At 34.6% G+C, this 14,321-nt stretch overlaps 6 protein-coding genes and 1 pseudogene across 7 annotated transcripts, besides 5 other annotated features; 2 read left to right on the forward strand and 5 right to left on the reverse strand.

Moving 5' to 3' along the window:
* Positions 1–48: 48 nt before the first annotated feature.
* On the reverse strand, positions 49–280 carry TVAGG3_0160550 (annotated as a pseudogene). Its single transcript has one exon. A coding segment is annotated over exon 1 (232 nt).
* A 3-nt stretch (positions 281–283) lies between these two features.
* TVAGG3_0160540 (regulation of protein catabolic process) lies at positions 284–1,214 on the reverse strand (the record flags this gene model as incomplete). The annotated part of the gene is made up of 1 exon (XM_001302896.2): positions 284–1,214. A coding segment is annotated over one exon (931 nt), but the record flags the coding sequence as incomplete, so codon positions are not given.
* Positions 1,215–2,545: 1,331 nt separating this feature from the next.
* Positions 2,546–4,190, reverse strand: TVAGG3_0160560 (endoplasmic reticulum signal peptide binding; the record flags this gene model as incomplete). The annotated part of the gene is made up of 1 exon (XM_001302898.1): positions 2,640–4,172. One exon carries the CDS (start codon positions 4,170–4,172, stop codon positions 2,640–2,642), a length of 1,533 nt encoding a protein of 510 aa, XP_001302899.1.
* Positions 4,191–4,565: 375 nt separating this feature from the next.
* TVAGG3_0160570 (uncharacterized protein) lies at positions 4,566–7,187 on the forward strand (the record flags this gene model as incomplete). The annotated part of the gene is made up of 1 exon (XM_001302899.1): positions 4,580–7,153. The coding sequence occupies one exon, from the start codon at positions 4,580–4,582 to the stop codon at positions 7,151–7,153; it is 2,574 nt and encodes an 857-aa protein (XP_001302900.1).
* Positions 7,188–8,480: 1,293 nt separating this feature from the next.
* Positions 8,481–8,515: a mobile genetic element.
* Positions 8,481–8,515: a terminal%2Cinverted (terminal inverted repeat of Banshee-A3 transposon ID:TVAGG3_0160580).
* Positions 8,516–9,283: 768 nt separating this feature from the next.
* Positions 9,284–9,321: a mobile genetic element.
* Positions 9,284–9,321: a terminal%2Cinverted (terminal inverted repeat of Banshee-A3 transposon ID:TVAGG3_0160590).
* Positions 9,322–9,708: 387 nt separating this feature from the next.
* Positions 9,709–10,631: a mobile genetic element.
* A 142-nt stretch (positions 10,632–10,773) lies between these two features.
* On the forward strand, positions 10,774–11,483 carry TVAGG3_0160610 (SNAP receptor protein; the record flags this gene model as incomplete). The annotated part of the gene is made up of 1 exon (XM_001302900.2): positions 10,774–11,421. One exon carries the CDS (start codon positions 10,774–10,776, stop codon positions 11,419–11,421), a length of 648 nt encoding a protein of 215 aa, XP_001302901.1.
* Positions 11,484–12,039: 556 nt separating this feature from the next.
* On the reverse strand, positions 12,040–12,819 carry TVAGG3_0160620 (cyclin-dependent kinase inhibitor 2C-related family; the record flags this gene model as incomplete). Its single annotated transcript, XM_001302901.1, has 1 exon — positions 12,111–12,419. The coding sequence occupies one exon, from the start codon at positions 12,417–12,419 to the stop codon at positions 12,111–12,113; it is 309 nt and encodes a 102-aa protein (XP_001302902.1).
* Positions 12,820–13,117: 298 nt separating this feature from the next.
* TVAGG3_0160630 (maturation of SSU-rRNA from tricistronic rRNA transcript (SSU-rRNA, 5.8S rRNA, LSU-rRNA)) lies at positions 13,118–14,044 on the reverse strand (the record flags this gene model as incomplete). Its single annotated transcript, XM_001302902.1, has 1 exon — positions 13,118–14,044. One exon carries the CDS (start codon positions 14,042–14,044, stop codon positions 13,118–13,120), a length of 927 nt encoding a protein of 308 aa, XP_001302903.1.
* Positions 14,045–14,321: the final 277 nt, after the last annotated feature.

Consider the following 14,321-nt stretch of genomic DNA (forward strand, 5'->3'; position numbering starts at 1 on the left):
TTCTGTGTAACAGCATCTTCGTTATCGTTCAAAAGCGGTTTCAACACTTCAATTGCCTCTGAATTTCCTGTTCCAGCGCATGAAATTCCGATTGCAAGTGCCGCTCCTGCCCTCACGTGTGCGTGGTAGCTCTGCGCCAAGAGGTTGATCATTGAGGGAACTTCCTTTGGACGACGAGACAAAACAAATCCAATGCCAATGACAGCCGCTCTTCTAACATTATCGTTTACATCACTCACAGCGATATGAAGAAGTTTTTGCAAAGCGTCATTTGAAGCATTTCCTATGTTTGCGAGTGCGATGATCCATGCAGCTCCTTCGCGCATGAGAGGCTGCCTGCTGTCGAGCATTCGCTGGATAGTGTCGTTTGCTCTGGCGCCGCATCCGTAGAGGACAAATCCAAGGCCCATCGCAATGCCTCGCATGATTTTCTCGTGTTCGGTGTTTTCGCAGATTCTGATCATCTCGTCAATGGTTTCCTGGCTGCCACTGCCGAGCATGACCATGCCAAGAGCGTATCCGGCAGCTTCACCTGGTTCGGGATGATCTTCCCTTATAACTTTTAATAATAAATTATAATGAGAAGTATCGCGGCTGCCGAGGGAGATGAGGCCAAGAGCAAGACATGCACCATGCTGGATGACGTATAGAGGCTTGTTGGTCTGATCGTACGATGTTTTCTGAGAGGATGATTCTAATTTCTCTGTAACAATGTTGAGAATGGCTTTGTCCCATCTGTAGTTGACATAGATGAGGCCAAGAGCATAAATGGCACCGCCTGTGACATGTTCGGGAGCTTCTTTGACCAAAAAAGATGTCAGAACTTTTAGAGCGTCTTCTAGGTGGCCAACATGGATGGCTCCGACTGCAGCGGCGGTTGTGAACTGAGCCCACTTACGTGTCGTGATAAACCAGTTCAAATTGACTCTGAAGAAATTATCATCGCCAACTCCAGCGTACATGTAAGAATAGGCAATAGTTACGGATGTATGGATGATTGAGCGGGCTGTATCAAGTGAATCTTTAAGGGAAATAAGGACATGAATATCATTTTTGTTTTTCTGGAAGAGGAAATCTAAATATTTCTGTAAAAGGAGTTTGCGTGTTAAAATGTCTTTAACAATATTGAGCTCTGGTGGTAAATTGTCGATAACTTGGGCACGATATTTTTGATGTGCATTTTCTGCAAGTTCAAATGCAATTTGATATCCCATAAGTTTATCGTCAGTCTTAGAGGATGTACAAAGTTGCTTCAGTAAGTTCGCGCCTGAGATGTAATCTTGTAAATGTAAATAAAGTTGACTTAGCTGGAATTTATCACTTCGTGACCTCGAAAAATCAACAAGTATATCAAGAATTTCCTTTTTGTACTCATTATTCATGCCTGTTTCTTGACATAATGTAATTGCGCCACTTGCAAGGCTCGGACACTGTTCTAAAGCGATCTTTATTGATTCCTTCATGTGGGTTTCAATTGATAGTGTAAGAACTTGACTGTATTTCTTGTTTTTGAGAAGGTTTTCAATACATCTCTGAACAAGTACTTGATGATCTTCAGAAATTGGGATGTTTTTCTGCATATTTTGTATATATTTCTGGAATGCAAATGATACTATCTTACGAGTATACTTATCATCGGCTGCAACGTCGAATAATTGCTTTGAGAGCAATGCGTACTCTAATGCTCTCTCTGAATCACCGTAATAATAACATACAATAGATGCTAGTCTTGCTGCTTGTAAATGAGATGGAAATGTTGTTAATTTTGCAAGAACAGTTATTTTATCAAGATAATCAACCATTAATGGCCAAGAATTCGGTAGACTTTGAATAAGTTGCTCAATTGCATAACATTTTATGCTGCTATCCTTTTCGGTGAGGAGAACAAGAAGTCCTTGAGTTGTTCCCTTCATCGAAAAAGTGTCAAAATATATATCCTTTTGGGAATGAATATAAAATACCTTTAACATGATACACAACCACTCTTAATATTGTGGCCGTTTCTGGTTGATAAACCCAAAATCTGGGGAAAAGTTCTTGGGAAAAAAATAATCTTGTAAAATAAATCGGGTCTCCGGCGGTAGCGCTAGCCCTTCAGCCGCATCACCGCCTCCGGACATGAACAACACAAAGTTAAAGTCATCAAATATGTAATAAGCCCTATATTATTTTTCCTTTTTCTTTCTTTCCCCCTTTCCTCTAATTTTGTCAAGTAACAAACTAATCTAATGTCTTATCTAAATGTATTCATTTCTAAACAAATTCTTAATAAATGCTTTGCTTTCATTATTTCTTTTGAAAAACTCTAAAATCTCAAAGTATGCTCGAAACCACTTCGATGGATATAAAAATTCCTTGCACTTCGGGCAAGCCTGGCCAACTGAGGCCCGAAATTATATTATATCAAATTTAATTTTTTTGCCTAAAGAATTGTTGCAAGTATATACATCCACGCTAAAGATCATTAGACTTTATTTATTTCACTCTGACAAAAAGCTTCATGACAGGCTTGTTTATTATTTACCGTCGTGAAATGTGCAATAATCTTTAATTCAATTTTGAAGCCCAAACAAATTATTCCCCAAATAATATTATCTGTATAAGTAACATAGAGTCAAAAAAAAAGTTAAAATATTTTTTTACCAGAACTTAAGCTTAGACACGAGACCTTTCTTCTTAAGCTTACCCTCTAGAGAAGGATACTGTAAGTAGTCACCTGCAAGATCGAAGATCATTGGCTTTGGAGTGACGAACTGTGCCTTCGGAGGAACAGTGACGAGTGTATCGCATGGGGAGTAGCTCTTCTGGTCCTCGAGGAATGGTCTCTGTACTGAATTCGACTGATCTTTCTTAAGACCGTTGATTGCGGCAACGGCTTCGATACGAGCGACACGTATTTTATGGAGGATTCTCTCTGCCCAGCCCTTGAGTGTTGGTGGATCTTCGATTGACTCGTTTGTGATCAAATCAAGTGCTTTAGTAGCATGATTCTGAGCGCGCTGTAACATAGTGATGGTCTCCGAGCCGGACTTAGCCTCGCCAATGTAGTAGCATTTGATGGCGTGCCAAAGATATTCGTATGACTCGATAGTGACGTCGCCTTCGAATTGTGGACGTAATTCGACAACTCTTGTGAATGTACGGCCAGCAAATTCAGCGCGTTCGGCTGCTGTATTGAATGTATTGATGAGAGCGTGAGATCTTTCGAGAGTAGCAACGAAACTGTTCCAGCGGAGGAAGAGATCGAGACGTGCGAGGTCATCGTTTGTATTTTGTGCGGAGAGAGTATGAATAACTTGGCGGGCACCATGGGATTCTGCGATAAGACGATCGAAGATTGTAACACGGATTTCTTCGTTGGAGATTTCGGATTGTGAGTCTTTGATCAAGTCGAGGATACTGGCCAATTTCGTCTTGAGGCCTTCGTGGTTGATCGGGATTGTCCAGTTACGCCATTTGACTTCGCTGACCTTGCGTGTAGACGACATTGCGTTGATGCTGACGATGCTCTTGACTTTCTCCTTGATTTCGGCAGAGGCTGTGATGTTTTCGGAATCGCCAAGATTGTAACGGCAGAAGACAAGAAGTGGCTCAATATCTTCCGTAATATCATGGCAGTGGTTGGCAAGATTCGAATCGCCTGTACTTTGGCCGAGTTCTTTGAATGTGGCTGAAACTTCAATGAACTTCTTGAGAGCTTCGGACCAATGACCAAGCTCAAGAGCAAGTGTGGCTTGAGCGTAATTGTAAAAAGCGGTAACCTCAAGCTGTGTTGTTTCAGTGCCGAACGTCTTTGCTGCTTCATTTGCACGGTTCCACCAGACAAGTGATTTACGAAGTCTGCGAAGAGCGTGCTGGCGGCGTTGGCCGGCTGTGGCGCTGCCTTTAAGATCACGGTATCTGGCCCAAGCACCATCTGCTTGTAAAACAAGTAATTCGATATGCTGTGGGTTTTGATATCTGTCTGGTGTTAAATCAAAATCTTTTCCACCCTTGATTCCTAATTTAGAACGAATTTTTGCGCATCTACGATTGCAATATTGAGAATAGCGGAGGAATTGATTATCTGGAACACCGTATGTTCTCTGCTTGCCACGAATTAAGTTTGTGACTTGGAGTTCTGAGCGAACTATTTCAACTGGTGCTGCTGGAGCTGGATTTTCTTCACTCATTTTTTTAGCCAGACAAATTGGCAGAAATGCAGATTAAAAAAAAGAGAAATATTAATTCATTTTGGTATAATTATTTATATATGGATTTTAATAAACAGTTTTAATGTTTTGTAAACTATTCAATTTATGGGACCCTATCCTTTCGTTTCTAAAACAATGAATAGGAAGCATTTTTGGTGAGATTATCTATTGAATTAATATTATCATACTATATAGGAATAGAATTATAATATGTTATGCTATAATTATGCAAGAAAAATTCGAAATCGATTCTAATTTGTAAAATAAATTATACGTTGATGCAATGAAATAATATATTTAGTAAATATCTATTGATACAACAGCAAATCAAGTCTATGTATTTTTTTTTCTGGCGTTAAAATTTTAACCGTTTCTCAACTAAAAATATGAGTCATCTCGATACAGGTGATTCAGGAACAACAATTGATACTCCAACTAATACTCAAGAGACATACTCAACACAGAAATCAACACATACCAAAACAAGAATTCGTATTCCGAAAAAATTAAAACAGCAAATCGAAACTTATAGCACAGAAGGTGGTCAATCTTACACGCAGTACTCTGAATACTCAGTAACACCTAGTTATTCTAATACTTATGGATATTCTGCTACACAAAATTCAAATCAAACCGGATATTCTGGTTATACACCAACCTATGGTCCAACAGGAACATATAGCTATACAGGTACCACAGGCTATTCTGAAAACCCTTCACAGACTCAATCTTATTCTTATTCTCAAAACCCAACGTATTCATACACAAATACAACAGGATATTCATATTCTCAGACCAATCCAACATATTCCTATACAAACCAATCCGGATCTCAAACAAATCCTTCTTATTCTTATACAGCTTCAGAAGGAGCCACAGGAACAGGAAGCTACACATACTCAAAGACAGGAACGCAAAATGCATCTAACACATACTCAAAAACAGGCACAGATCCAAACGGAACAAATTCATCATTTTCATACACAGTTTTCACTTCCAATCCGATCTCTACATCCGAAGTCGAGACTAGCGTTGATGCTCCTTCAGTTACATATACCACAGATGACTCAGTTACTAAGCGTGTCCGCGTAAAAGTTCGAGTTCCCAAAAAAGGTAACCAAAAAACGATGAAAAGAGAAGCAGCAAGGGTTTTAATGCACCGAAACGGAGCAGTTCTTAACACAGATGTACATGATGAGTCCGTAGATGCTGTTTCACTTGATCCTGCCGGTACATCTGATTTATCTACATTAGATTTGCCATCAGCCATGGAAGTCCCATACATAGAGACAGTCAAACCAGTCAATGCAGTCAAGAAACCTAAGTGGGATGACGAGGATGACTCAACATTGACCCAAATGGCCCCAGAACCTCAAAATTTTGGCCGACCACTTATCGGATCACGATTTCTTGGTCGTAATCAGCTTTCTTCCAGTGACGATGAGAGTCAGACTAACATAGATACGATCACTACACAAGATGAAACATCTGAATCCACAATTCCGACTGTCATGAACAGAGAAGAGTTCCAAGAGCGATTTTCAGCCAAATCGCGATCCGTTGCTGCTGTTCCTGCTGCAGAGGACGGCGGCTTTGCGCAAGCGGAGATGGCCAGGCAGCGTATGGAAGAGAAGATGGCCAAGAAGCAAGAGTACAAAGCTAAAGTTGCTGAAGCCATCAGGAATGGCGAATCTCCACCTCCAACCTTGACAACAACAGCAACAGACGAATTGAGCACATTGGAGAAAGACATCAGACTTGAATTGGAGATGCAACAGTACGAGGAAGACATGAAGAAGAACCAGATGACAAACGAGCAAAGACAAGCATTGTTCCCTGCTTCTCGTCGTGGAAAGTTTGTTAAAGAGAATCCTAAGAAACTCATGTTTGCTTCTGACTCTGATTCCGTTGAAGAAGACGATCTCAATCCAAATCCAGTTGTTTTCGAAGTAGGAAACAGCTACAACCGCACGAATATTGCACAGATCTCCAAGGGAATGGGATTGTTCGACAGCATGAAACCGATGAAACTGGAAGACATCAAGACATACGAACCAGACACAGGCGAATACAATGCATTGAAAGAAGCCGAAGAAGCAAGAAGACAAGCAGAAATGGAGAGGAAAATTGCAGAGATGAGGAAGATGAAGGAAAGAGAAATTTCTACAACAGATACATATGAAACTAATTTCTCTACAACTACATCTACAGAACTTGCAGAGATTTCACCTCAATATCTGCCAAAGAAACAAGGTGGAATTCCTGAAAAGGCATACGAAAGAAATCCTGCAGTTAAATTCCCTCCGCCTCCTCAATTCGATCCTCCTAAGAAGAATCGTCCATCGAGAGGTTCAAGGACAGCAACAACAACAACAAGTACAAATGAGTCCGCAATCATTGAAGAAGTTCATGAATATTTCACTAACACTGATTCGAATAATTCATCAACACCAAATCCAACAGTTTTAGTGACTGCAAACTCTTCTTCCGCTGATTACGTTGAAGCTCCTTCCAATGCACAGAACGCAATGAACTACGTGGAAGTAACTCAAACAAATACAAATACAAACACCCATGAGGAAGATAATAAGAAGAAACAGAGACCAAAGAGAGGAAATAAAAATTCTGGACCTCCTTCTTATACTTCCAATAATTTGACAACAGTTACAGAACTAAGAACAGCTAATCCGACATCGGCCGATTTCGTTGAAGCTTCTGCAAACCAGAATGGAGAATTGTACGTGGAAGTACCAGCTTCAACAGCTACAAATGCTGATGATTTGACCACTGGACACTCTGAATATGTAACTGCAACTTCAAATGCAACTGGATCTCTTTACGTAGTCGATACTGACGGAGCAAGGACGGAATCAACTTATACTTATATAACTGAGGAAGAAGAAGATATCGAGGAAGAAGAAATTATTGAAGAAGAAGAAGTTGCAGAAGATGATGCTTAAAAAAACTTTTTTTAATTAAAAATTTTATTGTTTGTTTGAAATTTAATTTTTTTTTAAGGATGTACTTACCACTATCTAACATGCTCTCATAAAACCAATATATCTTTTCTGTAATAGAAAAGATAGTCTCTATATTATGTACTATGTAGTGATTTATAAAAACTTTTTCATAACCAGCTTTCTTATATAATGCTTGCTAATATCAACTTTGAAATTTGGACAATTTTACTCCTAAGTCTCAAGTTAAATTTCTGATGATCTATTCTATCAATATGAAGCCTTTTTTCAGGCAGGAAATTGTGAAGTGAATATCCACGAACTTCTTCTATTGCATGATATAGATATCAATAAAACAAGCGAATATGGAATAACAGCTCTTCATGATGCAGTATATTATAATGAAAAGGTTGAATCCGTATTTGTCGATGAAATATCTAGGAGACAATTATTTAACTGAAATATTATGCACTGAACTGAAAATAAAGATGTAACTACTTTTAATGATGATATTAAAATGTAGGAACAGTTCTTAGACATGAAATCTCATATGAAAGATATAAATTATTCACATTTATGCATAGATACATGATTTGTATTAAAATAAAAATAATGTCTTTTATCTGGTTTATTTTAATGCAACGGTACATAAGTTTATTGGGCTTAACTTCGAGTTTGAAATTTATGGAAAAAAAAGGAAGATAAAAAAAACATTTCAGATAGAATTTTTACTAACAAACATACGCAAAAAGTTATTTATTTTTATGGTTTTTAGATTTTGGCAGCAAGTTATTGTCTTTAACCATTCTATAAGCAGTTGAAGGAGAAACTGATGTTTTCGAAGCCAGTTCTTTAATGGTAAGTTCTGGATCAGCTATTAATTCAGCGCAAACTCTATGTATATCTTCATCTGTATATTTTATATGTGGACCTCTTTTTGGGGATATATTTTGATCTTTCTGATATCGATAGTACCAATTTTTGATAGTACTTCGTGAAACTCCTATTTTGGTGCTAATTAATTTCCATAAATTTCCATATTTTTTCACGAATTCAAGGATTTCGAGCTTTTGCTCTGTGGTAAGTGTATTTCGTTTATGAGCTGGTTCTGCTTTCTGAACAGGTAGTTTATATACTCTTTTGTGATTTGGGTCTGAGTTTTTCACTTGGAAAAAAAATCGTTTTTCAATTCAAAATTGAAATAGAAAAAAAATGTAGTAATGAACGGCCAAACAAGACCTATCGTCTATTAAAAATTCTAAAAACTTAATAAAATTAAGCTAGAGTCGTTTGAATCCCCATGAGATGCTTGTATAATTCCATGATTTTCTGTTGTAAACAGAAATTCATCAAAAGTGACAGCTCTCAATTTTTTGACATTTGTAAATTCTAAATTGAATGAGAAAAATGAAATAATACTAAGCATAATACAATATTCTAGATTTAATTATAATTAGGAAAAAGTTAGTTTTGAGAGTACTTTTCATAGGCATATAGAATGAAATCTTCTGAAAAATAATATCACATAAACTCATATTATTTTCTAATATATAACTATTTTATATAAAAATCAAATTCAATGATCTTAAAAGCGAAGGATAAACCTCAAAATTTACGAATATAATGAGTGGGAATATAATGCTTATCTATCATAAAACCATATGAAATATTAATTTTTGCTTTACGCCTAATTTTTGACGACAATTAGCAAGAAGAATTGCATGATAAATAAAAACATTTAATCAAAGTCAATTTTATCTTTCATATTCAAATGGACTGAGTGTTAACATTTAACATTTTTTGCTAATTGTCGTCAAAAATTAGGCGTAAAGCAAAAATTGATATTTCATATGGTTTTATGATAGATAAGCATTATATTCCCACTCATTATATTCGTAAATTTTGAGGTTTATCCTTCGCTTTTAAGATCATTGAATTTGATTTTTATATAAAATAGTTATATATTAGAAAATAATATGAGTTTATGTGATATTATTTTTCAGAAGATTTTGTGTTCTTCTTCAAAATTTTATTTTTTTATTAAAAAGAATCTTTACAAAATATCCATTTACTTTAATTAATATTTAAAAACGTGCTCTATCAAAAGTTCCAAAAATTCAATATTTTAGCTTTTCTGAGGTGTCACTTTTGATGAATTTCTGTTTACAACATTTCAACCTTCAATTTCTAATTTGATCAGACCTGATATATTTAGAACAATAAACTTAATGATTTGCAAATAAAATGGACATGGTTATCATGCGTTACTTCTAATTAATTATATCCAATATCTTCAAAATAAAAAGAATCACCGCCAAAAATGTTTCATAATATAGACAAAAGCTATATTTATATATTTGGATTCTGATAACCTTTTGGATTAACGCGTCCTTAAGATCATTATGCATATATATAAATACCAACTCAGCATTAGTTCAGGTTAAATCAATATCAATTTTGAACAGAACTTGTTTTGACTTTGATGCTAATATCATTGATCATAGTATTGCTTTGCTATTATTTTATTAGAGCGTATACATCCATTTATTAACTCAAATAAAGGTAACTAAACTCCTTTCGCCGATCCGATTTGCTCCATATTTAAAATATAGCTTGCATATGTAGAAGAAAAGCTAATTTTGAAGTACGCCCGAAATCCACCAACAGGATTTCGAGCTACTAAAAAGGTACTTTTAAATGTGATTTTTTTTATAAAAAATTAAATTTATTTTAAGATCAGACTAAAAACTAATTTTATGGAAAATCTATATCGACAAATTTATTACTTATTGGGTATATAGATTTTTTGATTATGGCGATTATGTCTGATATGCTTCCAATAAGCCAAAACACATTTCATACTGATTTCTATAAAAGGTATCTTTATTATAGAAGTGTAAGCTATATCTGTTTGTTTTTTTATTATAACAAATTCAAAATTCTCTTATAAGGACTAGATGAAATCTGTATTACTAAATCATTAGCTAAATGAAGGTTCAAATAGAAAGTAAATATCAATTTATATGATACTGAAACCAAATAGTTCTTTTAATAAAAGATAACACGCTGAAAATTATTGAGTATTTGCAAATCTCAAAAATCTATTGGTGAATTTGGCTCAACTTTTAAAATTATAACATCCATATCAAATCATAAAAGCAGACAAAAATTAAAGCCAAACCTATCGGCCAATTTTTTTTTGATATTTTGATTTTTGAGGTATACTTTTAAAAGTGGATTTAAAGCACTTATGAAAAAACATTAACTTCTGTCGTTATGATTATTGATTTAGACAATAATGATTTTAATCTTTGATTATCAAAACACTAAAGTCATCTTTTTAACATTTGCTTGGTAGCATTAACTCAAGTCTAAAGTACTATTTTATGTGGCACTCTTAGAATTTTTGTATTCATTGTACACACTGAAATAGTACCATTAAAGTTATGGCGGACTTTCAAAAAATAGTTTGGTCACCTTTACTCAAATATGATTTTGATGATCTGTTTATGAGTATTATATTGTGCTATGTATAATCTGATAAATATTCATGCATGCAGTTATAATTTATTGCAACACACTATTTTATCAATTTTCCTTTCATAAATTTTTTTTTCCTTTTTATGATTCCTTATACAACTGTAGCCAGAGGACAGACAATAATTGCTTCATACTCACGCGATGGTACTGATTTATCCCGCGAAGTTCAAAAGTTGCTAGAGCAGCCTTATGTTGTTAACGAACAAAGAAGAATGAACAGATATATTTTTACATTCTGTAAAAAGAACAATTTAACATTTATTTGCGCATCACCTGCCGAATCACCAACAAGCTATGCTGTCCAATACTTGGATAGACTTTCTGATTGTTGGTGTCTGACTTTATTAGATGCTTCTAAGACAGCAACGCAAAATTCATTATCAAATTCAACAAAAGATATATTTGACGCTGTTTACAAGGATGTTATCGAAAATGAACCAAGTTCAGAAAAAATAAAGCGAGAAATGGAACAAACTCAGCGACTAATGACCGAATCAGTACAATTAGCTATGAGTAGAGGTAATGATCTCGAGAATTTGTCAACAAAAACCGAAGATTTACTTTCCACTTCAGCAGATTTCAGAAACAACGCCGTAAATCTTAAAAACAAGATGCTTTGTGCAAGGTATAAGGCTTATGCCTTATACACTGCTATTGTTTTTATAATTCTTTACTATATCTTAGCAAAAATTTGCGGAGGTTACTCATTAAAGCCCAGATGCCGCAAATGATTTCTATCTTTTATTTAATACGTTTATTTATAATTTTTGTTCATTATTAAACTAGAAAAATCAAAAATCATTTCAAAGACTCAATCCAACTACATCTGATACAATCTTTTATATAACAACTGCATATAGTATGAATTAAGATATCAAAAGTTCTCTCCATGAATAAAAAAAATTACGTAATATGAAATTAACTTTGTATAATGATCTTTTGTATAATAATAGTAAATAATAAGAATGAAGATATCAAATTTTCTCTCCATGAATATAAATTATGTGCTAGGAAACATTATTAATATAATGTATATTTATCTTTTGTTCAACAACTGTATATATTGATAATTAAGATACAAAAAGTTGTCTCCATTATAAACAAGTCATACAATCAATTGCAAATGATTATTCAAACCTTGAGTCATTTTCTTGAAAATGATTCTCCAACATGTAGATTACATCATTTCTACAATGAGGTTCCAAATGCGTGCATTTTAATTGAAGAGGCACCTTCTCTTCATGATTATTTCCATTATAAAGAATTTATATATATATATATTTAAAAACCACTAGGCTTGTTCATGAGGTAACCCCTGATAAATCCGTACAGAATAAATATGACGATAAAATTTTTATTCATATCATTTTTGCTGAAAATATCTTCAATTTTGAGAATTATAGAATGTGGAATCATTAAATCAAATTGAGAATGGATATTTTATCACAGAAGCATCCTTTGCATCTTTATTAGCTCCAATAGAGATAAGGTATTCAACAACTTCAAGATGATTTGCTTGTGATGCAAAAATGAGCGGAGTCCATCCATTTACATCTTTTGCTTCTTTATCAGCTCCAATAGAGATAAGATATTTAACAACTTCAAGATGACCATTATATGACGCAAGAATGAGTGGAGTAGATCCATTTTTATTCTTTGCATCTTTATCAGCTCCAACAGAGATAAGATATTTAACAACTTCAAGATGACTATTTCTTGATGCCCACATAAGTGGAGTATCTCCATGTATATCCTTTGCTTCTTTATCAGCTCCAATAGAGATAAAATATTTAACAACTTCAAGACGACCATTATGTGATGCATAAATGAGTGGAGTATATCCAAGATTATCCTTTGCTTCTTTATCAGCTCCAATAGAGATAAAATATTTAACAACTTCAAGACGACCTTGTTGTGATGACCATATGAATGGAGTATATACAAATATATTCTTTGCATTTTTATCAGCTCCAACAGAGATAAGATATTTAACAACTTCAAGATGACCTTCTCTTGATGCCCAAATGAGTGGAGTAGATCCATATTTATTCTTTGCTTCTTTATCAGCTCCAACAGAGATAAGATATTCAACAACTTCAAGATGACCTTTTTGTGATTTTGCTTTGTCATGCAAAATCTTCAAAATAAAAATTTGGCTTAGAAATTTTTCTGAGGAAACTTGTGAGGGGAGATTATAAAACCCTTAGAATAATGCATGCATTAATGTATTAATTCTAAATGTAATAAATTTTGTATCTTTGAAATTTGTCTACCACCTATTTCGAGATTTACATGATGGAAAATAAATTTTAAAAAATTATGAACATCGAGCCTGCGAAATGCAAGATATATGTTGTAGGAGTTGTATTTTTAAAAAAAATAGAAAAATAAAACAATAAAATCTCTATAATTTATAACGAATAATGATTATTTCTTTTTGGATTGGCTTCGCCTTGCTTCACGTTGTGCATCTGTTTGAATATGTCCGTAATCAAGGATTCCTTCAAGCGAACCTTGCATCTGTTCGATCTTCTTCATCATGGCTTTATCCTTCTTACTACGCTGCAATCGTACAAAGTGTTCTTCCTCGAATTCTTCAATTTCTTTCTGTCTTTTCATGAACTCACGTAATTCGCGACTTGCGTTAGCTTTACGACCAGCTTCGAGTGGATCTTCTGTAATATCGGCAGCAACTTCATCCATCAATGCATCACCTTTAGTTCTAGCGCGAATCGACCTTGCATATTTGGCTTCTTTCTTTTGATCGGACTCTGCCTTTGGATAAAGAGTTGATGAGACCTTAGGAGCTTGATATGTTGCTGAAACCATTCCTTCTGCTTGTTGTGCTTGTTCTCCGGACTGAAGCATTGAATCTGGATTAGCTCTGTAGTTTTGTGTATTGCCTTTTTCGATTTCGGCGTATTTGTTGATTTGGTATTGAAGCTGCTTCTCTAATGGTTTGATTTTTTCAATGATGCATCGATTTGTAACAAGTTTGTCGATTGGATCCTTTAATTCGCCACCTCTGCATCTAGTGGCACCATATGAAGCTAAACTTTCGAGATATTCAACAAGACAATGGTTTCTTACTTGTAATAAAGAAATTCCATCGACAGAAGCTGCTGTATCGTTTTGAACTTTTGTGTTTACCTTTTGGAAGATTCCGTGTACTTCGTTAGCAGATTGAATGATCTTTTTAAGATGTACTAATAACTCAGATTTTTGTTCAACTGAAATTTTACGCAATGTTTGTTCCTCACTCACAACAGAAACCGATCCTGTCTCTGTTTGCTTCACTGGCACGGCCTGCTGAAGGCTAATGCCAGGAAGAAGCTCCATTTCTTCATCACTCATAAGAAAAATTTTGAAAAAAAAAGAAAGATAATTATTGGAGACAAAATTGATAAAACATCTAAATTATGTAGCATAAATAAGATCATTGAAACCCTCCAAATTCAAACGATCTATTGCATTAATACTGCACCAAAGATTTCAAAATTGAATATCAAACTCTAATTTTATTAATGTATATGAGTATTCTGAGCTATGCCAACATGATTTCTTGATCAATTTACTTTGTTATCTATAATGATTTTGGTAGAAAATGGTAAAAAAATTGCATAGAAGCTGT

Source organism: Trichomonas vaginalis, chromosome IV (genome assembly GCF_026262505.1).
Source record: "Trichomonas vaginalis G3 chromosome IV, whole genome shotgun sequence".
NCBI classification, from domain to species: Eukaryota; Parabasalia; order Trichomonadida; family Trichomonadidae; genus Trichomonas; species Trichomonas vaginalis.